Source organism: Macaca fascicularis, chromosome 16 (assembly GCF_037993035.2).
Source record: "Macaca fascicularis isolate 582-1 chromosome 16, T2T-MFA8v1.1".
NCBI classification, from domain to species: domain Eukaryota; kingdom Metazoa; phylum Chordata; class Mammalia; order Primates; family Cercopithecidae; genus Macaca; species Macaca fascicularis.
In genome coordinates this window covers 88,952,034-88,974,052 of record NC_088390.1, presented here as the reverse complement: position 1 = coordinate 88,974,052, position 22,019 = coordinate 88,952,034, and the positions used below count along the sequence as shown (strand labels likewise).

Sequence of the window (22,019 nt, the reverse complement as noted above, 5' to 3'; positions counted from 1 at the left end):
TTTTTATTTTTAGAAACATGGTCTCACTCTGTTGCCCAGACTGGAGTGCAGTGGTATGATCATGGCTCACTACAGCCTTGACCTCCTGGGTTCAAGCAATCCCCCCACCTCAGCCTACAAAGTAGCTGGAATCACAGGCGTGTGCCACCATACAGAGCCAATTGTTTCATTGTTTCTGTAGAGACAGGGTCCAACTATGTTGTTCAGGCTGGTGTTGAACTCCTGTCCTCAACTGATCCTCCCGTATCAGCCTCCCCAAGTGCTGAGATTACAGGCCTGAGCCACGATGCCCAGCACCTCACAGTTTTAAAAGCTTCAATACTTTCCTACTTCTCCCTCCCACTCTCATACCACATTTTCTACCTCAAAAAGAAATCCCATCACCTCTCAGTCTTAAACATTCCAAAAGTGTTTCCTCTTCCCACCAGAAGATAAACCGGGAGAGGAAGAATGAAAATTCTGAAGCACTCTTCATCACTACTCTTCTAACTGCTTTGGAAGATCTGGCAAGGGCAACCCACACTGGGCTGAGTGGCTGTGAACTGTGGGAATGGTGTGGCGTACAAGTCCCTTCCCTGGGCTGGGCCTCAGTGGGGTCAGAGGTGACAGTGAGGGGCTTCAGGAAGGGCCTGGCTGGAAAGATGTATCCTAAGTTTGGTGGGGTTGTTTTTCACTCCCTATAAAACATGGCACAGAGCATTTTGCTCTTTCACTTTTATACCGTACTTGATACACAGAAAAGCCCCATGCGGCTCCTGTGGGGACTGTGTCCACCAGCAGAGGACAAGGGCACTCTTCTGTCCGCAACAACAAAGGCAACTGCGAGCGTGGTAATTTTTCCTTTGACAAATGAACTGAATGTTCTTTTAATTGGAGACAGGATCTCGGTCTGTCATCCAGGTTGGAGTGCAGCAGCACGATCATGGTTCACTACAGCCTCAACGTCCTGGGCTCAAGCGAACCTCCCAAATTAGCCTCCCGAGTGTCTAGGACTGGAGGAATGCACCACCACACCTAATTTTTAAATTTTTTGTAGAGACAGTGGCATCACCATGTTGGCCAGGCTGGTCTCGAACTCCTGGCCTCCAGCAATCCTCCCACCTCCCACCGGGCCTATGTCTTTTTTTTTTTTCAGACGGAGTCTTGCTCAGTCACCCAGGCTGGAGTACAGTGGCATGATCTCGGCTCACTGCAACCTCTGCCTCCTGGGTTCAAGCGATTCTCCCATCTCAGGCTCCCCAGTAGCTGGGATTACAGGTGCCTGCCACCAAGTCCAGCTAATTTTTTGTATTTTTAACTGAGACAGGGTTTCACCATGTTGGCCAGCCTGGTCTCAAACTCCTGACCTCAAGCAATCTGCCTGCCTCAGCCTCCAGAAGTGCTGGGATTACAGGTGTGAGCCACTGTGCCCGGCCATGGATAATTTTTTTTTTTTGAGACAGTCTCTATCACCAGGCTGGAGTGCAGTGGCGCGATCTCACAGCAACCTCCGCCTCCCAGGCTCAAGTGATTCTCCTGCCTCAGCCTCCTGAGCAGCTGGGATTACAGGCGTGTGCCACCATGCCCAACTCATTTTTGTATTTTCAGTAGAGATGGGGTTTCACCGTGTTGGTCAGGATGGTTTCAATCTCTTGACCTCGTGACCTGCCTGCCTTGGCATCCCAAACTGCTGGCAAACAGGCATGAGCCACCGTGTACCCGGCCTTTTTTTTTTTTTTTTTTTTTTGAGACGGAGTCTCACTCTTGTTGCCCAGGCCGGAGTGCAGTGGCGTGATCGCAGCTCACTGAAACTTCCACCTCCCAGGTTCAGGCAATTCTCCTGCCTTAGCCTCCCGAGTAGCTGGGATTATAGGCGCACACCACCAAGCCTGGTTAATTTTTGTGTTTTTAGTAGAGATGGGGTTTCACCAAGCTGGCCAGGCTGGTCTCGAACTCCTAACCTCATGATCCGCCAGCCATGGCCTCCCAAAGTGCTGGGATTACAGGTGTGACTCACCGCGCCCGGCCAGCAATGGATACTTTTTCACATCCACTTTTACGGTCTAAATGTTCCACAAGAAGTATTATTTCACAATATTTTTAAAATTAATAATATTTTAAAGTAAACTTTAATCATTTAAGAAAGACTGTAAGCATCATACCAATTCAGTCAACAAGTATCTGAATTTCTCAGGAATAACTTCCCTAACATAATACCAGCAGCTCCGGCCCAGCGTCCCACTCACTGGGCAGCTGGAGGCTGGCCCCCACCAAGTGCCCAGTAGCCGAGTGGATCCAGCAGCAAGAATCTTCTACAACCAGCCGCTAAGCTTTATGTTCTGTTCTTTTCCGAAACAATGTTTTCTAACCTTAGGTGCCTACCAGAAGCTGCTGGAGACCTCATTGAAAATCTACTGTGTGTGTCTGTTCCAACCTGTCTGGAGATTTGACTGACACAAGGCACTCCTCTTCTGTTTCGCCGAAGTCAGATCCAAGGGCAAAAAAGCTTAAAAACATTTCAAACCCATTTAACAACTCTCAGTTGCCTGGGGCAAAAGATTACAGTCCCAACATACAACAGACTGCCTAAGGCAAAAACCTGGGTGTGTTCCCGGGAAATCAGGACATTCAGAGGCCTCAGCCTGTGCTGGAAAATTCAGAAAGCTACGCACATGCCCAGGGCAAAATGTGCACTCTGCAAAGATCTCAGGCCTCCACCTTGCTTTCACTCTGGGCTGATCCTCAGGCCAAGCGCAAGCCTGACCAAGAGTTCAAGGAGGGCTCAGGCACAAAGTCATTCTGCAAAGACTGGAAGAGTTCCTGACATTCAAGGAAATCTTTGCAAAACACCAGCTAAACACAAGCTAAGGAACAAGGACTTCAGTGACTACATAACGAAGGACGATAGTCTGCAATAATAACAGCTTGGGAAAGTCATTAAATAAAAGGGCCCCTATATCCTTCGGCAAACAAAAAACCCACCAAACCCAAGCAAAGGAAAAGAATCTGATTTCCAGAACTACTGTGTTGTAATAATCACAGGTCCAGTTTGCAACAACAACAACAATCACAAGGCACACAAAGAAACAGAAAAGTATGACTCAGTCAAAGAAATAAAAACTGACAAACTATTCTGGGGAAGGCCAGACATTGGATTTACTAGACAAAGACTTTGAAACAACTGCCTTAAACATGCTCAAAAACTTAAATAAGGCCGGGCGTGGTGGCTCAAGCCTGTAATCCCAGCACTTTGGGAGGCCGAGGCGAGCGGATCACGAGGTCAGGAGATCGAGACCATCCTGGCTAACACGGTGAAACCCCGTCTCTACTAAAAATACAAAAAAAAAAACTAGCCGGGCGCGGTGGCGGGCGCCTGTAGTCCTAGCTACTCGGGAGGCTGAGGCAGGAGAATGGCGTAAACCCGGGAGGCGGAGCTTGCAGTGAGCTGAGATCCGGCCACTGCACTCCAGCCTGGGTGACAGAGCAAGACTCCGTCTCAAAAAAAAAAAAAAAAAAAAAAAACTTAAATAAAAACACAGGCCAGGCACCGTGGCTCACACCTGTAATTCCAGCACTTGGGGAGTCCGAGATGGGCAGATCACCTGGGGTCAGGAGTTTGAGACCAGCCTGGCCAACACAGTGAAACCCCAATCTCTACTAAAAATACAAAAAAATGCCAGGCGCAGTGGTTCACGCCTATAATCCCAGCACTTTGGGAGACTGAGACAGGCAGATCACCTGAGGTCGGGAGTTCAAGACCGGCCTGACCAACATGGAGAAACCCCGTCTCCACTAAAAATACAAAATTACCCGGGCGTGGTGGCACATGCCTGTAATCCCAGCTACTTGGGAGGCTGAGGCAGGAGAATCGCTTGAACCCGCAGAGGTTTCAGTGAGCCGAGATCACGCCACTGCACTCCAGCCTGGGCAACAAGAATGAAACTCCGTCTCAAAAAAAAAAACAAACAAAAAACCCCACACACAACTAAAAGAAAAAAGGAAAACAACGCGTATGTGAACCAAACAGGACTATCGATAGAGAGAGAAAATATAAAAAGGAACAAAACAGGCAGAGCCTAAGGGACCTGAGATGTCAGCTTACCAACCAACACACACAGTATGGGAGTCTGAAATGTGCAGAAAGAATGTTCGAAAAAATAATGGAAAAAAGCCTTTTCGAGTTTAATGAAAGACAAGAATTTTACAAATCCAAGAAGCTCAACAAACTCCAAGTAGGATAAACTCACAGGACCCAAAATGAAACATTTTTTTTTTTTTTTTTTTTTTGAGACGGAGTCTCGCTCTGTCACCTAGGCTGGAGTGCAGTGGCCGGATCTCAGCTCACTGCAAGCTCCGCCTCCCGAGTTTACGCCATTCTCCCGCCTCAGCCTCCCAAGTAGCTGGGACTACAGGCGCTCACCACCTCGCCCGGCTAGTTTTTTGTACCTTTTAGTAGAGACGGGGTTTCACCGTGTTAGCCAGGATGGTCTCGATCTCCTGACCTCGTGATCCGCCCGTCTCGGCCTCCCAAAGTGCTGGGATTACAGGTGTGAACCACCGCACCCGGCCGAAACACATTTTAATAAAAGTGTTGAAAGCCAAAAGACAAAGAAGAGAGAATCTTGACAGCAGCAAGATAAAAGCGCCTGGATAACTGTCAACAGCTGACTTCTCATCAGAAATCATGAAGGCCAAGGCGGGGCATGGTGGCTCACACCTGTAATCCCAGCACTTTGGGAGGTTGAGGCGGGTGGATAAACTGAGGTCAGCAGTTCAAGACTAGCCTAACCAACATGTGGAAACCCCATCTGTACAAAAAAAATACAAAAATTAGCCAGGCATGGTGGCAGACGCCTGTAATACCAGCTACTCCGAGGGCTGAGGCAGGAGAATCGCTTGAACCTGGAGGCGGAAGTTGCAGTGAGCCAAGACGGTGCCACTGCACTCCAGCCTGGGCAACAGAGCAAGAACCTGCCTCAAAAAAATGTGTGTTTTTCAGCACTCAATAATTAACAGGTAGATTTGTGTCAACAAGAAAATGCATAGCCTGAAAAACAACTTTTAAGAGAGAACAAAATAAAAGATCCATGGAAAATAAACTACTACTTTTGGGGACAGGTTTCAACAAGTTCGTTACCATCTGTAAGAGGAGACAGGAACAAGAGTGAATGCTGAGCCACCTAGTCACTAAAGTCAAATCTGGAGGGGCTGAGGCGTGTGGTGGGAAGGATCAGAGCTACAGACCATCTCATCTGGAACAAGGATGTGCACCAGTAGCACAATCCCAGGAGAGTCGCCTCCAGAGCTCTGCAAAAGTTCTCAGCAAGAAGGAGCCTGGCCCCTCCTCTAGCCCAAGGCACGAAGACCCAAGAGCCAGGTCTGTGCACAGGCTCTGCAGAAGCAGAGCAGCAGCACCGGGTCGGTGCAAAGGCTCAGGCACAACGAGCCACCCACTTCATGGTCCGTCTGACTTGTTCTGATACCAGAGCCCTAACAACGATCAAGCAGTACCACAAGTCACGTTCCCTGTCACACATTATTAGAACATTTTTATTCAATCACAAGAAATTCTGTCCATGTGCAGCCAGGCTTCCACAGGTTACCCCTCCACATATCAGCCATCTTTTGGTTTTTTTTTCGAGACAAGGTTTTGCTCTGTTGCCCAGACTCGAGTGCAATAGTGCAATCAGTTCACAGCAGCCTCAACCTCCTAGGGTCAAGTGACCCTCCCACCTCGGCCTCCCAAGTAGCTAGGACTAGAGGCCCTCACTACAACATCTGGCTACTTTTTTTTGAGACAGGGTCTTACTCAGTTGGGACTACAAGTGTGCGCCGCCATGCACGGCAATCTTATCTACCTATCTACCTGAGACAGGGTCTCCCAATCTTATCTACCTATCCACCTGAGACAGGGTCTCCCCTTCTGTTGCCTGGGCTGGAGCGCACTGGTGTGATCTCAGCTCCCTGTAGCCTCCACCTCTTGGGTGCAAGTGATCCTCCAACCTCAGTCTCCCGAGTAGCTGGGACTACAGCTGCGCGCCACCAGGCCCGGCTAACGTCCCACTGCGCACCACCAGGCCCGGCTAACCTTCCACGGCGCGCCACCAGGCCCGGCTAACCTACAACTGCGCGCCACCAGGCCCGGCTAACACAATTCATGTCGTTTCAAGTCAATGATGGGCCGCATATACGAGGGTCCCGTTATTATGATGGAGCTGAAAAATTCCTATTCCTAGCTATTGTGATGTCATAGTGCAATGAATTACTCACGAGTCTAGGGGGATGGTGGTGTCAAGGAACCCACTACGCGAACAGCCGTGTGAAAGTACAGCACATGGCCCGGCACAGTGGCTCACAGCTGTAATCTCAGCACTTTGGGAGGCCGAGACGGGCGGATCACGAGGTCAGGAGATCGAGACCATCCTGGCTAGCACGGCGAAACCCCGTCTCTACTAAAAATACAAAAAAAAATCAGCCCAGGCGTGTTGGTGGGCGCCTGTAGTCCCAGCTACTCAGGAGGCTGAGGCAGGAGAATGGCGTGAACCCGGGAGGCGGAGCTTGCAGTGAGCCCAGATCACGCCCCTGCACTCCATCTTGGGCAACAGAGCGAGACTCCGTCTCAAAAAAAAAAAAGAAAGTACAGCACATATGATCACGTACAATATGTAATACTTGACAATAATAAATGACTGTTACTGGTATGTATTTACTGCACTATACTTTTCTTTTTTTTGAGACAGAGTCTCACTCCGTTGCCTAGGCTGGAGTGCAGTGGCTTGGTCTCGGCTCACTGCAACCTCCGCCTCCCGGGTTCAAGCAATTCTCCTGCCTCGGCCTCCCGAGTAGCTGGGACTACAGGCGTGTGTCACCAAGCCTGGCTAACATTTTTTTAGTAGAGACGGGCTTTCACCATGTTGGCCGGGCTGGTCTCGAACTGATGACCTCAGGTGATCCACCCGCGTCAGCCTCCCAAAGTGCTGGGATTACAGGCATGAGTCACTGTGCCCGGCAGCACTATACTTTTTATTGTTAATTTAGAGTATACTGCTTCTACTTATTTTTAAACAGTTAACTATACAATAGCCCCAGGCAGGTCCTTCAGGCAGTATCCAGAAGGCGTGATTATCAGCAGAGGTGACAGCTCCGTGCACGTTCACTGCCCCTGAGAACTTTGGAGTGGGACAAGATGTGGAGGTGGAAGACAGTGATACTGCTGGTACTGACCCTGTATAGGGCTAGGCTAGTGTGTGTTTCAGTCTTAGTTTTTAAACAAAAAAAGTTTAAAAAGAAAAAAAATAATAATTTTACAAACAGAAAAAAGCTTATCAAATAAGAATACAAAAATATTTCTGTGGTCAGGCGCGTGGCTCACACCTGTAATCCCAGCGCTTTGGGAGGCCAAAGCAGGCAGATCATCTGAGGTCAGGAGTTCGAGACCAGCCTGGCCAACATGGCAAAACTCCATCTCTACTAAAAACACAAAAATGAGCCAGGCAATGTGGCTACTTGGGAGGCTGAGGCAGGAGAATTGCTTGAACCCAGGTGGTGGAGGTTGCGGTGAGCCGAGACCACACCATTGCACTCCAGCCTGGGCCACACAGTGAGACGCGGTCTCAGAAAAAAACAACAAAAAATATTTTTTATGTCTGTATAATGTGTGTTTTAAACTAAGTATTAGTTTATAAAGTAAAAAAAGTTATAGTATGTTAAGGCTAATTTATTATTGAAAATTTTTTTCTTCTACCTGACAAGAAAACTCTTTTTAAATAAATTTAGGCCAGGCACAGTGGCTCACACCTGTAATACAAGCACTTTGGGAGGCCAAGGCGGACGAATCACCTGAGGTCAGGAGTTCAAGACCAACCTGGCCAACATGGTGAAACCCCGTCTCTGCTAAAAATGAAAAAATTAGTTGGGCATGGTTTCAAGCGCTGGTAATCCCAGCTACTCGGGAAGCTGAGGCAGAAGAATCGCTTGAACCCAGGAGGCGGAAGTTGCAGTGAGCCAAGATCATGCCATTGCACTGCAGCCTGGGCGACAAGAACGAAACTCCTTCTCAAATAAATAAATAAAGTGTAGCCTAAATGTCCAGTGTTTATAAAGTTGACAGTGGTGTATGGCCATGTCCTAGGCCTTCACATTCACTCACTGACTCACCCAGTTCTGCAAGCTCTGCTGACACTCAGTGCCCTAGAGAACTGCACCATCTTTTGTCTTTTGTACCTTTTTTTTTTTTTTTTTTTTTTTTTTTTTTTTTTTTTTTTTGAGACGGAGTCTCGCTCTGTCGCCGGGCTGGAGTGCAGTGGCCGGAACTCAGCTCACTGCAAGCTCCGCCTCCCGGGTTCCCGCCATTCTCCTGCCTCAGCCTCCCGAGTAGCTGGGACCACAGGCGCCCGCCACCTCGCCCGGCTAGTTTTTTGTATTTTTAGTAGAGACGGGGTTTCACCGTATTAGCCAGGATGGTCTCGATCTCCTGACCTCGTGATCCGCCCGTCTCGGCCTCCCAAAGTGCTGGGATTACAGGCTTGAGCCACCGCGCCCGGCCTTTTTGTACCTTATTTTTACTGTCTTTTCTGTTTTAGTATGTTTAGGCACACAAACACCTACCACGTTATAGCGTTCAGTACAGTCACATGTTGCTTAAGTTTGTGCAGCCTGTGGCTGTAGAGCAAAAGGATGTACACACAGCCTGGGTGTGTAGCAGGCTATGTCACCTAGGTTTGCACAAGTATGCTCTATGATGTTGGCACAACAATGAAATCACCTAACGATGCATTTCTCAGAATGATTCCCACCGTTAAGTGATGCATGACTGTACAAGGCCAAAAAGGCCACTCTGGGGAGTCTACCATCAATGAAAACAAAAAAAAAGTGGGAGCAACTGCAGAATCAGAAGTGAATTTAACCTGACTTACATTTATAACTGTTTTACATGGTTTTCTACACTTCAGAAGCCTACATCCAACCAATTCAGCAATAAACATTTGAGTCCTATCGAGTACCCAGAATTCCTGGAGGTCACCCAGGGGTCAAAGGCCACAACCCCAGGAAGTGTACAACGTAAAGATGAATCAGCCCAGCCAGCCCACAGAACACTTACATGCAGTTCACTCCAGTGTACAGGATTTGAGTTGTTTAACTACGTGTAGGCAAGTCCAGGGGAAGCTGGGCGCGGTGGGAACAGGTCCTCACGGAGGACCCAGAACAGACAGTTTATATTTAAACCACATCTTCTTCTACCCAGCTCAAACGACTATAAAAATGATGTTCATTACCCTGACATCCTCCAACAGTTCAGAAATGGCAAAAACACAGAATTTTTAAAACATTCTCTATACACTCAAAATGCTATTGTATTCTGAAAAATACAAGACCAAAAAAGCCACTTTGAAAACACAACAGTAGACCAGGCGCAGTGGCTCACACCTGTAATCCCAGCACTTTGGGAGGCCAAGGCAGGAGAATCACTTGTGGTCAGGAGTTCGAGACCAGCCTGGCCCACATGGTGAAACTCCATCCCTACTAAAAATACAAAAATTAGCCAGGCATGGTGGTGGGCACCTGTAATCCCAGCTACTTGGGAGACTGAGGCAGGAGAATCACTTGAACCCGGCAGGAGGAAGTTGCGGTGAGCCGAGATGGCGCCACTGCACTCCAGCCTGGGTGACAGAGCAAGACTCCGTCTCAAAAAAACAAAACAAAACAAAAAAAACACAACAGTAGTTTTAAATTTACTTATTTCCGGTTTTCTTTCTCTTTCTTTCTTTCTTTTTTTTTTTTTGGAGATGGAGTTTCGCTCTTGTTGCCCAGGCTGGAGTGCAATGGCGCCATCTCAGCTCACCGCAACCTCCACCTCCCGGGTTCAAGTGATTCTCCTGCCTTAGCCACCCGAGTAGCTGGGATTACAGGCGTGCGCCACCACACCAGGCTAATTTTGTATTGTTAGTAGAGACGGGGTTTCTCCATGTTGGTCAGGCTGGTCTCGAACTCCCGACCTCAGGAGATCTGCCCGCCTTGACCACACAAAGTGCTGGGATGACAGGCGTGAGCCAACGTGCCCGGCCTATTTTAAGTTTTCTATATTCCATCTGTTCAAATAAAAGTCAAAAGATGAGTTTTCTTACTGCCGATTATTAATGACTAAACACCATTAAAAACAGCACCTTGAGAGCCATCTTTCCCAGCATGGCTGTGCTAACACTGACGTCACATCATCAGTTCATTCTCCAGTGGAACCAGGAACACAAAAAACTGGAACAATTCAGCTACAGCTCAGTGTCTTTTATCCCACTAAACGTTCTCAGAATGTCTGTATCAATGTAACTAAGGTATTCCTAGTTCTCAGACTATATGTATCAGCCTAATTAAGTCAATAAATATGACTAAGAGTACACAAGTATAACAGTGCTAGGCTACTACTGCCTTAAGGGACCTAGCTGAACCTTCTCACAACCAGGGATAGCAAGACAGAACGGCATTCCAGGAGCGTCCTTTCAAAGCTGCAAAGGAGGAGGAGTTACCTATGACTGCAATGAGTCTCAACCCCCAGGCTCTGTTTTAGAAAACGCACTTTCGGCTGGGCGCGGTGGCTCACGCCTATAATCCCAGCACTTTGGGAGGCCAAGGTGGGCGGATCAGGAGGTCAGGAGATTGAGACCATCCTGGCTGACACAGTGAAACTCCGTCTCTACTAAAAATACAAAAAATTAGGCGGGCGTGGTGGCAGGCGCCTATAGTCCCAGCTACTCGGGAGGCTGAGGCAGGAGAATGGCGTGAACCCAGGAGGCAGAGCTTGTAGTGAGCCCAGATTGCACCACTGCACTCCAGCCTGGACGACAGAGCGAGACTCCGACTCAAAAAAAAAAAAAAAAAAGAAAAGCCACTTTCAGGTGAGGCACCATAGCTCACGCCTGTAATCCCAGCACTTTGGGAGGCTGAGGTGAGCAGATCACCTTAGGTCAGGAGTTCCAGACCAGCCTGGCCAACATGGTGAAACCCTATCTCTACTAAAACAAAAAAATTAGCCACGCGTGGTAGCAGGCACCTGTAATCCCAGGTGCTCAGGAGGCTAAGGCAGGAGAATCACTTGAACCCGCGAGGCAGAGGTTGCAGTGAGCCGAGATTTTGCCACTGCACTCCAGCCTGGAAGACAGAGCAGGACTCCACCTTGAAAAAAAAAGAAAAATTAGCCGGGCGTGGTGGCACATGCCTGTAATTCCAGCTACTCAGGAGACTGAGGCAGGAGAATCACTTGAAACCGGGAGGTGGACACTGCAGTGAGCCGAGATCACACCACTGCACTTCAGCCTGGACAACAGAGCAGATCCTGTCTCAAAAAAAAAAAAAAAAAAGGCGCTTTCAGGTTTACTTTGAACAGATGCTTTGGTAGCATAAAAGTTTTAAGCAGGAATCATCTGTAAAAAAAACTATCAAAACTTACCACCAATAGGACCAAGAGTCATACTCAATTCTTGTTATATTATCAACTGCTAGGCTGCTATGCAACAGGCGGCTCTCCCCTCCTGCATCCTGTGCACTGTAAGGTTTTCTAGCAGCATCCCTGGCCTCTGTCCACTAGATGCCAGTAGCACCAGTCCTCCCAGTCTATGCTAACCAAATGTGTCTCCAGACACTGTCAAACATCCCAGGGAGGGGACGGAGGCAGACTCATTCTGGTGTCATACTCCAATGCCTTTCACAGGACAAAGAACATAAGTATTCCATCTCAAATGACAAACTACAGCAAAAACCAAATACTGTCTAAAAATCTACGGAATTCTCAGCAGAGCACCTTCTCTGTTCCTAACAAATCAGCGGAGACGTTTGAAGCCCAACACGCACTCTAAGCTGACGTGCACGAGGAAAGCAGGGCCGCTGGGGCCGTGGCTCTCGCGTGAGGTACTTCCTGGTCTCCCTGCCACCACTTCCTAGGGTGTAGCTGTAACACCTTGTTCCATGCTCAAAGCCCGCTTCACATCGTAGAGATGGTAATATGTGCCTCAAACGTGCCCTCATGGACTGCATTTTAGCAGCAAATTCAAAAATTCCTCATGAAAAAGTGTGGAGGTTGATTTGCTATGACTGTCATTATTTAAGATATTATAAATTGCTCCAAAAACCAAACATAAAAGAAAATAAGAGCCCCACAAAAATGTTAAACAGATAAGAACACTACCCAAATGCCAACTGCCTTCATGAAAAGCTTCCTTAACTTAGAAACCCTCTTTTCTTCATTTTCCAAAAAAAACCTTTCTCCTCAACAAAGCAAGAATAGTTACATTTTCACAATGGAAAAATCTGCTGTTACTATAACAGCCTCATCTCCTGGAATATTTCCACCAAAAACGCATGGGGCTGTGCTGTACTTCTGCAACCGCAGGTCTTAATGGGACCTGCCAGTAAGTGGGGGAGCCATGCCTGACTACAATCCCTTCCCTATTAGTAAATGATCAGCACTTGAAAACATGTATAGATCAGGTGGGATGGCTCACGCCTGTAATCCCAGCACTTTGGGAGACCGAGGTGGGGGGACCGCTTGAGGACAGGAATTTGCGACCAGCCTGGGCAACATAGCAAGACCCCAGGTCCAAAAAAAAAAAATAGCCCTGAATGGCCATGCAGGCCTGTACTCTCAGATACACGGAGGCCTGTACTCTCAGATACACGGGGGCCTGTACTCTCAGATACACGGGGGCCTGTACTCTCAGATACACGGGAGACTGAGGTGGGAGGATCGCTTGAGTCCAGGAGTTCAAGGCTGCAGTGAGCTATGATGGCACCACTGTACTCCAGCCTGGGTGACAGAGTAAGACTCTAAATAATAAAATAAAAGGAACACAGAGTTTTACCACTGGATGAAGTACTGAACACTAGGTGAGAAAGAAGTAAGTTGGTTACTGGGTTTTTAACTTAAAGTAACAATTATGCTAAAATAGCTGCACTGTGCTCCATGTCTACAAATCAGTGATAACAATGTATCTCAATTTGCTAAATGAGTCTTTTGGGTTTTGAGACGGAGTCTTGCTATGTCACCCAGGCTGGAGTACAGGGGTGCCATCTTGGCTGACCGCAACCTTTACCCCGTGGGTTCAAGCGATTCTCCTGCTTCAGCCTCTTGAGTCGCTGGGATTACAGGCACCCACCACCACGTCCAGCTAATTTTTGTATTTTTAGTAGAGACGGAGTTTAGCCATATTGGCCAGACTGATCTCAAACTTCTGACCTCAGGTGATCTGCCTGCCTCAGCTTTCCAATGTGCTGGGATTACACACAAAAGCCACCGGGCCCAGCCAAAATTTCTTTAAAAGCTATCTCGGCCGGGCGCGGTGGCTCAAGCCTGTAATCCCAGCACTTTGGGAGGCCGAGACGGGCGGATCACGAGGTCAGGAGATCGAGACCATCCTGGCTAACACGGTGAAACCCCGTCTCTACTAAAAAATACAAAAATCTAGCCGGGCGAGGTGGCGGGCGCCTGTAGTCCCAGTTGTTCGGGAGGCTGAGGCAGGAGAATGGCGTAAACCCGGGAGGCGGAGCTTGCAGTGAGCTGAGATCCGGCCACTGCAGTCCAGCCTGGGCAACAGAGCAAGACTCCATCTCAAAAAAAAAAAAAAAAAGCTATCTCTACTAAAAATACAAAAATTAGCCGGCATGGTGGTGCATGCCTGTAATCCCAGCTCCTCAGGAGGCTGAGGCAGGAGAATCACTTGAACCCGGGAGGTGGAGCTTAAATACACAGTAGTTATTAAAGGCAATTGACTTGTACACTGAGCACTTTTCAAAGTGCAAAGTGGCATTTGCCCTCTGCTGTGAACTTCCATTTATGCCAACACAGGCCAACTCCTGTGTCCCAGGCTCAGCTCCACTTACAAGCTTGTCAGGAGTTTCAGGTCGCAAAACGAAGGCATTTCAGCCACCCTTGCAGCCCTTCAATATGGAAACACATCAGACTTTCCAAGTAGCTCCGTTCTGACCCGCTCTGCTCAGCTCTTCAAACAAGACAATCTCGTTTTCTTTTCCACTGGGAGCTGTCCTCCTTCACACGTCATCTGCTGCCTACTCGGCCAAAGAGCTGACCAGGTCTCAACTCCATCTTTTTTTTTTTTTTTTTTTTTTCCTGAGACGGAGTCTCGCTCCGTCCCCCAGGCTGGAGTGCAGTGGCACGATCTTGGCTCACTACAAGCACCGCCTCCCAGGTTCACGTCATTCTCCTGCCTCAGCCTCCTGAGGAGCTGGGACTACTCCTGCCTCAGCCTCCTGAGTAGCTGGGACTACAGGCGCCCGCCACCACGCCCGGCTAATTTTTTGTATTTTTAGTAGAGACGGGGTTTCACCGTGTGAGCCAGGATGGTCTCGATCTCCTGACCTTGTGATCCACCTGCCTCGGCCTCCCAAAGTGCTGGGATCACAGGCGTGAGCCATCGTGCCCGGCCTCGGCTCCCATTTCTTGGTGGTTCCTTCAGCCACTTCACCTTGGTTTAGTGATGAGGTTTCCACTCTTCCTAACCCTAATCTCAACTCTGCTCTCCTTACAAGGCCCCCACTTTACATGCACTCCTTCTACCTCCACTCCCTTCTTCCTCCCCAGCCCTATGTCCAGCCTCCTTCCTTATCCTGGAGACAACAGCCCTCTCAAAGGCTACTGTCCTGATTGCCAAGCCATGTCCCTTGGCCATCTCCTTCCCAGGACCCCCTCCTTCTTACTTCTTCTTTCTGGTACTGGTATTCTCCAGGAAGCTCAGTTCTGCCTATCCGTATTCTGAGTAGGACAGAATCACTATGAGTTCCCTCAATTCATTTATTGGAGTCTCCACCTGGAAAGCTCCAGAAGCCACTGACTGTCGGCTCACCCCTCTCCAGTCTTCACCTTGGAAGATACTATCTCTGATTTAATGAGCAAGTCTTCAAATGTGACATTACCAAACACAATCTGCCACATAAGAAAGAAAGTGTTGAATTACCACTAGGCAGAACCCATAGTTCTTTTGGCATAGGACAGGGGTCACTTTTCTAAATAAACACAGTTTTAGTTTAGCACGTTAAATTGTCGTAGGCAATAGTAAATTCAACTTGTTCTTTTTATATTTGACTATTAGATATTCTGGGATCTTACTGATCAAAATGTGTCAAATTCATTTGACATTTTCAAAGTATAAACAACTGTTAAACAGTTGCCTATTTTTATTCATAAAGTACATATAGTTTGTTACCATGGCAACAAAAATAGCAACAACAAACCCAAACTGTCCTGTCCAATTGATCTTCCTAAAAACACTTTACCAGTCACAGGCTCCAAACCAGGCCCTTGGACAAATATGTGCCTTGTCCTTAGCCAGGTGCAGTGGCTCACACCTGTCATCCCAGCACTTTTGGCAGATGACCCGAGGTCAGGAGATAGAGACCAGCCTGGCCAACATGGTGAAACCCTGTCTCTGCTAAAAATACAAAAAAATTAGCCGGGCATGGTGGCGCACACCTGTAGTCCCAGCTACTGGGGAGGCTGAGACAGAAGAATTGCTTGAACCCAGGAGGCAGAGGTTGCAGTGAGCCGAGATCGCTCCACTGCACTCCAGCCTGGGCAACAGAGGAGACTCCGTCTCAAAAAATAGATGAATAAATAAAATACAAATATAAAAGTGAGCCAGGTGTGGTGGCAGGCATCTGTAAACCCACCTACTCAGGAGGCTGAGCCAGGAGAATCACTTGCATGCGGGAGGTGGAGGTTGCAGTGAGCAGAGATTGTGTCACTGCACCCCAGCCTGGGCAACAGAGCGAGACCGTCTTTAAAAACAAACAAACAAACAAACAAACACCCTGTCCTCAAAGAGGGCATTTCAGTCTATCACTGACAAAGTAAAAATACTCCCCACCAGACAGGCAGACCTCACGCTCCAGCTGCTCTAAAATCTGCCCCAAAGTCTCTTCCAGCCTGAATTCCAGGTTCCCCAGAGCCAGGCTACAGGGCCAGTCACATGTGGGAGGCAACCTCCACTGGCTCACCTCCAAGAGCCCTGCCCAGGTGGCCCAGAACACCCCCCTGGAGCCCACCCTCCAGTCTCCCAGGAACACCTGTGCCTCCAGCCAGTCTGAGGCTCTGAGAGAGGAAAACGCTGCCTTCCTTTACACACAGCCCGGCAGCCTGTGTATCCAAAAATCAAGGACTTGAAGAAGCCATTTGTTTTCCGGAAAACCATGCACTCTGACAATCTTGTACACGCTGCGCCCCCACCCATCCACACTGGGCTCGAGGCTCCCCAGCCACTGTGGAAACGGTACTTGGATCCACATCTTAGTCAAATTACTAAAATACAGCAGCCAAGGACAGGATCACAGTCCTCATCTTACTCTCTTCCCCCACATTAATACATTATTTAGTATTTCAATGAAATGAGCCAAATTTTAAACCTAAACTACTTATGTACTCTTCTAAAATTTCTGATAATTTTTAATATAAATTCAAAACATAAATTCACTTTAAAGTTGGAATTCTAACAAAATCATTATGGTTCAAATAAGGGACCAACCATGGGTTGTTACATTATTTTCTCACTCTACAGTGATACTGAATTTAGTAGGCGAATCTGAAATAAGCATTAATACTATTTCGGCCTTAGGACGGGCGCAGTGGCTCACGCCTGTAATCCCAGCTACTCAAGAGGCTGAGGCAGGAGAATTGCTTGAATCCAAGAAGCCAAGGTTGCAGTGAGCTGAGATTCACGCCACTGCACTCCAGCCTGGGCGACAGAGTGAGACTCGTAATAACACTTTGGCCTTTACATAATTACTCTACGTTACGTATGCTTTAAGCTTATATATTTAATTTGATTTTTATTTTTATTTATTTATTTTTTTTTTTGAGACGGAGTCTCGCTCTGTCGCCCAGGCTGGAGTGCAGTGGCGCGATCTCGGCTCACTGCAAGCTCCGCCTCCCGGGTTCACGCCATTCTCCTGCCTCAGCCTCCTGAGTAGCTGGGACTACAGGCGCCCACAACCGCGCCCGGCTAATTTTTTGTATTTTTAGTAGAGACGGGGTTTCACCGTGGTCTCGATCTCCTGACCTTGTGATCCGCCCGCCTCGGCCTCCCAAAGTGCTGGGATTACAGGCGTGAGCCACCGCGCCCGGCTAATTTGATTTTTAAACTTAAAAAGAACTTGTATCATCAACCTGAACACTGAGCTTAAATTCAGAAAAAAAGATTTTAGGGCCAGGTGTTGTGGCTCACACCTGTAATCCCAGCACTCTGGGAGGCGGAGGCGAGCGGATCACCTGAGGTCAGGAGTTTGAGACCAGCCTGACCAACATGGATAAACCCTGTCTCTACTAAAAATACAAAATTAACTGGGTGGGGTGGTGTGGTGCACACCTGTAATCCCAAGTACTCGGGAGGCTGAAGCAGGAGAATCACTTGAGCCCAGGAGGCAGAGGCTGCAGTGAGCCGAGATCGCACCATTACACTCCAGCCTGGGCAACAAGAGGAAAACCTCTGTCTAAAAAAAAAAAAAAAAAAAAGATTTTAAACAATTTATCTGCATTTCACTGGTACCAATTCTTTACAATTTATTCCATTAACCTGTGTTACCACCCAGGTTAAAATTTGGAAATGATGCCCTACAAAAAAGGAGGTGCCAAAATATCCTCTAGGTTAATAATGTAATTCACACTAAACAAATGCTAAGCTCCCTTCTGTGAAAAAAGCCATTCATCCCCTTGTGTACTCAGTACCAGTAGAGGTTCCCAGGCCCATGAGAAGTCCAGGATACATGTTAGCCTCGGTGGCCACAAGACTCTTCCCTGAGCACAAGTGGGAGGCCCAGCCTCCATCTCACCACCCTTCTTACTCATCTCTACTGCAAGGCTCATTATTACTGTTCAAAAGTTCTGAATTCGGCCAGGCGCAGTGGCTCACAGCTGTATTCCCAGCACTTTGGGAGGCCAAGGCGGGTGAATCACGAGGTCAGGAGATCAAGACCATCCTGGCCAACATGGTAAAACCCTGTCTCTACTAAAAATACAAAAATTAGTTGGGTGTGGTGGCACGTGCCTGTAATCCCAGCTACTCAGGAGGCTGAGGCACAAGAACTGCTTGAACCCGGGAGGCGGAGGTTGCAGCAAGTCAAGATCGCGCCATTGCACTCCAGCCTGGCGTCAGAGCGAGATGCCGTCTCAAAAAAATAAGGTCTGAATTCTGGCCCTCACTGAAAAGTCGACTTATTTTGATGTTTATCACGTTAGCGTGGGTAGAATTCAATTCAATACAAATGGCTCTGGATGAATGGTAAGGAGAATTTTCTTTAAAAACTAAAAATCGGGCCAGGTGCGATGGCTCATGCCTGTAATCCCAGCACTTTGGGAGGCTGAGGTGGGCGGATCACGAGGTCAGGAGATCAAGACCATCTAGCACACTAGCACAGCGAAACCCCATCTCTACTAAAAATACAAAAAAAATTAGCCGGGCATAGTGACGGGCACCTATAGTCCCAGCTACTCGAGAGGCTAAAGCAGGAGAATGGCGTGAACCCAGGAGGCAGAGCTTGCAGTGAGCCGAGATCACGCCACTGCACTCCAGCCTCAAGGACAGAGCGAGACTCCATCTCAAAAAAAAAAAAAAAAAAGAATTCCAAAAAACTCAAAATCTTAGCCAGGTGTGTGGTGGCTCACACCTATAATCCCAGCACCTTGGGAGGAGTGGTGAGATCCTAGCTCACCTGTATTCCCGGCCTGGAATGTAGCGGTGAGATCACAGCTCACTCCTGCAATCCTGGCCTGAATGCAGTGATGCATTCACAGCTCACACCTGTAATCCAGGCCTGGAATGCAGCGGTGAGATCACAGCTCACACCTGTAATCCCGGCCTGAAATGCAGTGGTGAGATCACAGCTCACACCTGTAATCCCGGCCTGGAATGCAGCGGTGAGACCACAGCTCACACCTGTACTCCCGGCCTGGAACGTAGTGGTGAGATCACAGCTCACAGCAACTTCAAACTCCTGAACACTGGGGCAAGAGAATCGCTTGTGCCCAGGAATTTGAGGCTGCCGTGAGCTGTCATTACACCAGTGCACTCCAGGCTAGGTAACAGAGACCGTACATAAACAGTATTTTCATTTGAAATTTTTTTTTTTGAGACGGAGTCTTTCTCTGTCGCCCAGACTGGAGTGCAGTGGTGAGATCTGGGCTCACAGCAAGCTCCACTTCCCAGGTTCACATTCTCCTGGCTCAGCCTCCTGAGTAGCTGGGACTACAGGCGCCCGCCACCACGCCTGGCTTTTTCTTTTTTTTGTATTTTTAGTAGAGACGGGGTTTCACTGTGTTAGCCAGTATGGTCTCGATCTCATGACCTCGTGATCCCCCAGCCTCGGCCTCCCAAAGTGCTAGGATTACAGGGATGAGCCACCAAGCCCGGTCTGAAAACAACATTCTTTAAAATGCTACTACCAAAGTTTAAGGAATATGCTGGTACCCCTTTCCATCCCAAGAAACAGAACAGCACATGTAAACACACACCACACATGCAAGTCAAGAAAAAAAGCAACAGCTCCTACAGCATCTCCAACAACTGAAAACGGTTAAAAATTCCAGTTTGTAGGCCGGGCGCTGTGGCTCACGCCTGTAATCCCAGCACTCTGGGAGGCCGAGGCGGGTGGATCACCAGGTCAGGAATTCAAGACCAGCCTGGCCAAGATGGTGAAATTCCGTCTCCACTAAAAATACAAACAATTAGCTGGGCGCGGTGGCAGGCACCTGTAATCCCAGCTACTCGGGAGGCTGAGGCAGGAGAACCGCTTGAACTCCGAGGGCGGAGATTTCAGTGAGCCAAGATCGCGCCACTGCACTCCAGCCTGGGCGACAGAGTGAGATTCCGTCTCAAAAAACACAAAAATTCCAGTGTGTGTGGACAAAGGCTGTACTTGCAACGATCTAGAAGCGATCCCCTGAGGAATAATTAGCATTTCCTAGACAGCAAGTTTGTGTTTCAAGCAGAGTAAATGATATATCTTCATAAAACCACAGGATCAAGCTAAATTGTTTTGTAGCAGGATTGACAGTACCCCATGAGGCTCACTTAACACTCTACATGATCTTATACTAATTCCTAATCAACCGTCTTTCTGTAAAAGTTACGTGAAAAGTGAAAAGTATCTAGTTTTCCCTAAATTTCAAGGTTCAGAGCACAGATTGAAAATCCATCCTGCTTGAAGAGCTTTCCAATTTGGGCTACTGAAAACACGGCAGGGAAAAAGGAGTCGTTGCTGCTTAAAACACCGCACTCTAGAAATAGCTCACTACTGAAAACGAGTGAACAACAACAACAAAAAGACGACAGACAACCCTTCATCGGTTAAGAGGCACAGGTTTTAGTTCGGGACAGTTCCTCCCACCGCACACCGCACGTTTTAACATTTCTGTCCAGCGCGACCTCGCTGCAGGTTAGGAACAGCACATGTCAACTCCCCAACGCACCGAACCCAGAAACCCTGACCCGCGCGCGCAGCCGCCCGCAGCTCCAGCTCCAGGAAGGGGAAAGACCGGGGGCTGCACCTGCCAGGCCGGGGACCAGGAGGACGGGGTCGGGGCCAGGGGCTGTCGAGGGTTGGGATCCAGCTGGGCCTGGGTCCCGCTGGTGGTCCCGGCCGTGGGACGGAGTCGGGCCCCGGCCGTGGGTGGTCCCGGGCCTGGACTCGGGTCCCGTCCCGTCCCGCCAGGCGCTGCAGGCCGCAGACCCCGCCCGCCTCGCCCGAGGCCACTCACACGCGCGGCAGCTGCAGCGGCGGCGCCCCGCGCCTCTGGAACACGCCGTCCACGAACACGCCGTTCTTGCCCAGGCAGCGCAGGTAGAAGTCGCCGCCGGCGTCGGGCCTGGGCTGCGCGGGCGGCGGCTCCGGAGCGGCCCCGCCATGGCCGCCGCCGCCGCCGCCGCCCGGGGGCGTGAAGATCTCGAGGTGGCGCCGGGAGATGAAGCTCGAGTGACCCATGCTCACGTCCACCGAGCCCTGCGACGAGTTGCGGCCGATGGTCACCGAGCGCTTCTTCATCAGATACTCGAACTCGCGGCCCTCCAGGCGCGCCACGGCCCAGCCGCCCGGCGGGGACCCGCCGCCCCCGGCCCCGCCGCTCCCGGCCCCGCCGCCCGCGGGTGGCGTGCCCGCGCCCGAGAGCGCCGCCGCGGCCGCCGCCATGGGCCTGCGTGAGGGCCCCCAGGCCGCTCCGCGCGGGCGCCGGTGGCGCGGGCCGAGGCCCAGGCCGCGCGGGTCGTCGGCCGCCGCGCACCGGAGCTGAGGGAGGGGGCCGAGCCGAGGCCGCCGGCCGGCGAGCGAGCGAGCGGCGGCGAGGGGCGGGAGCACGCGCGGCCGCGCCACCGAGCCGGCGTGCCGGGCCCGCCCCTCGCTGACGGACGGCCACGCCGGCCAATGGCGGCGGCGCACGGCAGTGGGGCTACCGAGGCGGACCAATGGCAGGACACGTCGCGCCGAGCTGCCGGCACGTCCGGCGGCGACGCCCGACGCAGTCCCGACTCCGGGCGCCGCGGAAAACCCGGGGCGGACGGCCGGGAACCCGCACGGGATCGGGGCTGGCGCGGGGGGCGGCGCGGGCGCGGGGGCCCGGGGGTCTGAGCCCGGCCTGGCAGCGCCTTAGACGCGGCGGGCAGGACCGGGCCCAAGGTCACAGCGGGCGCCGGGCACGCGTCGGCCCCCAACCCGGCGTGGACGCCGGGGTGCGGATAGGCGACGGCCAGTGCGCCCAGGCCCGGCCGCCAAGCGGCCTTTTCCCCGCGAGGTGCGGGAACACCGCGGAGGGGCCGCGGGCCGCGTGGCCTCAGACCCAGGGCACCCGGTGACACGTTCGTTTTTAACCAGCAGCTCCAGGACTGGATGTCGTTGTCTTTCCTGGCTAGCGGGTCATGTCATTGTGTCAAAAGTGTTCTGCAAAATACCCAGAAGTTGTGAATCACATTCACTTAACTGTCGTCAGCACGCAGTTTAAAAATATACACGAGGCCGGGCGCGGTGGCTCTCGCCTGTAATCCCAGCACTTTGGGAGGCCG

The 22,019-nt window shown here is 50.1% G+C and overlaps 1 protein-coding gene across 5 annotated transcripts in view; it reads right to left on the bottom strand.

Moving 5' to 3' along the window:
* The window catches only part of FOXK2 (forkhead box K2), an 82,231-nt gene extending 60,921 nt beyond the window's left edge, over window positions 1-21,310 (bottom strand). For 3 of the 5 annotated variants that reach the window (XM_015437983.4, XM_045376378.3, XM_074021047.1), the window contains exon 1: window positions 20,726-21,310. In XM_015437983.4, coding sequence (XP_015293469.3) covers window positions 20,726-21,153 — 428 coding nt within the window. In that variant the 5' untranslated portion in view covers window positions 21,154-21,310. The remainder of the gene's footprint in view (window positions 1-20,725) is intronic. The other 2 variants (XM_074021045.1, XM_074021046.1) reach the window with 1 other exon arrangement.
* Window positions 21,311-22,019: the final 709 nt, after the last annotated feature.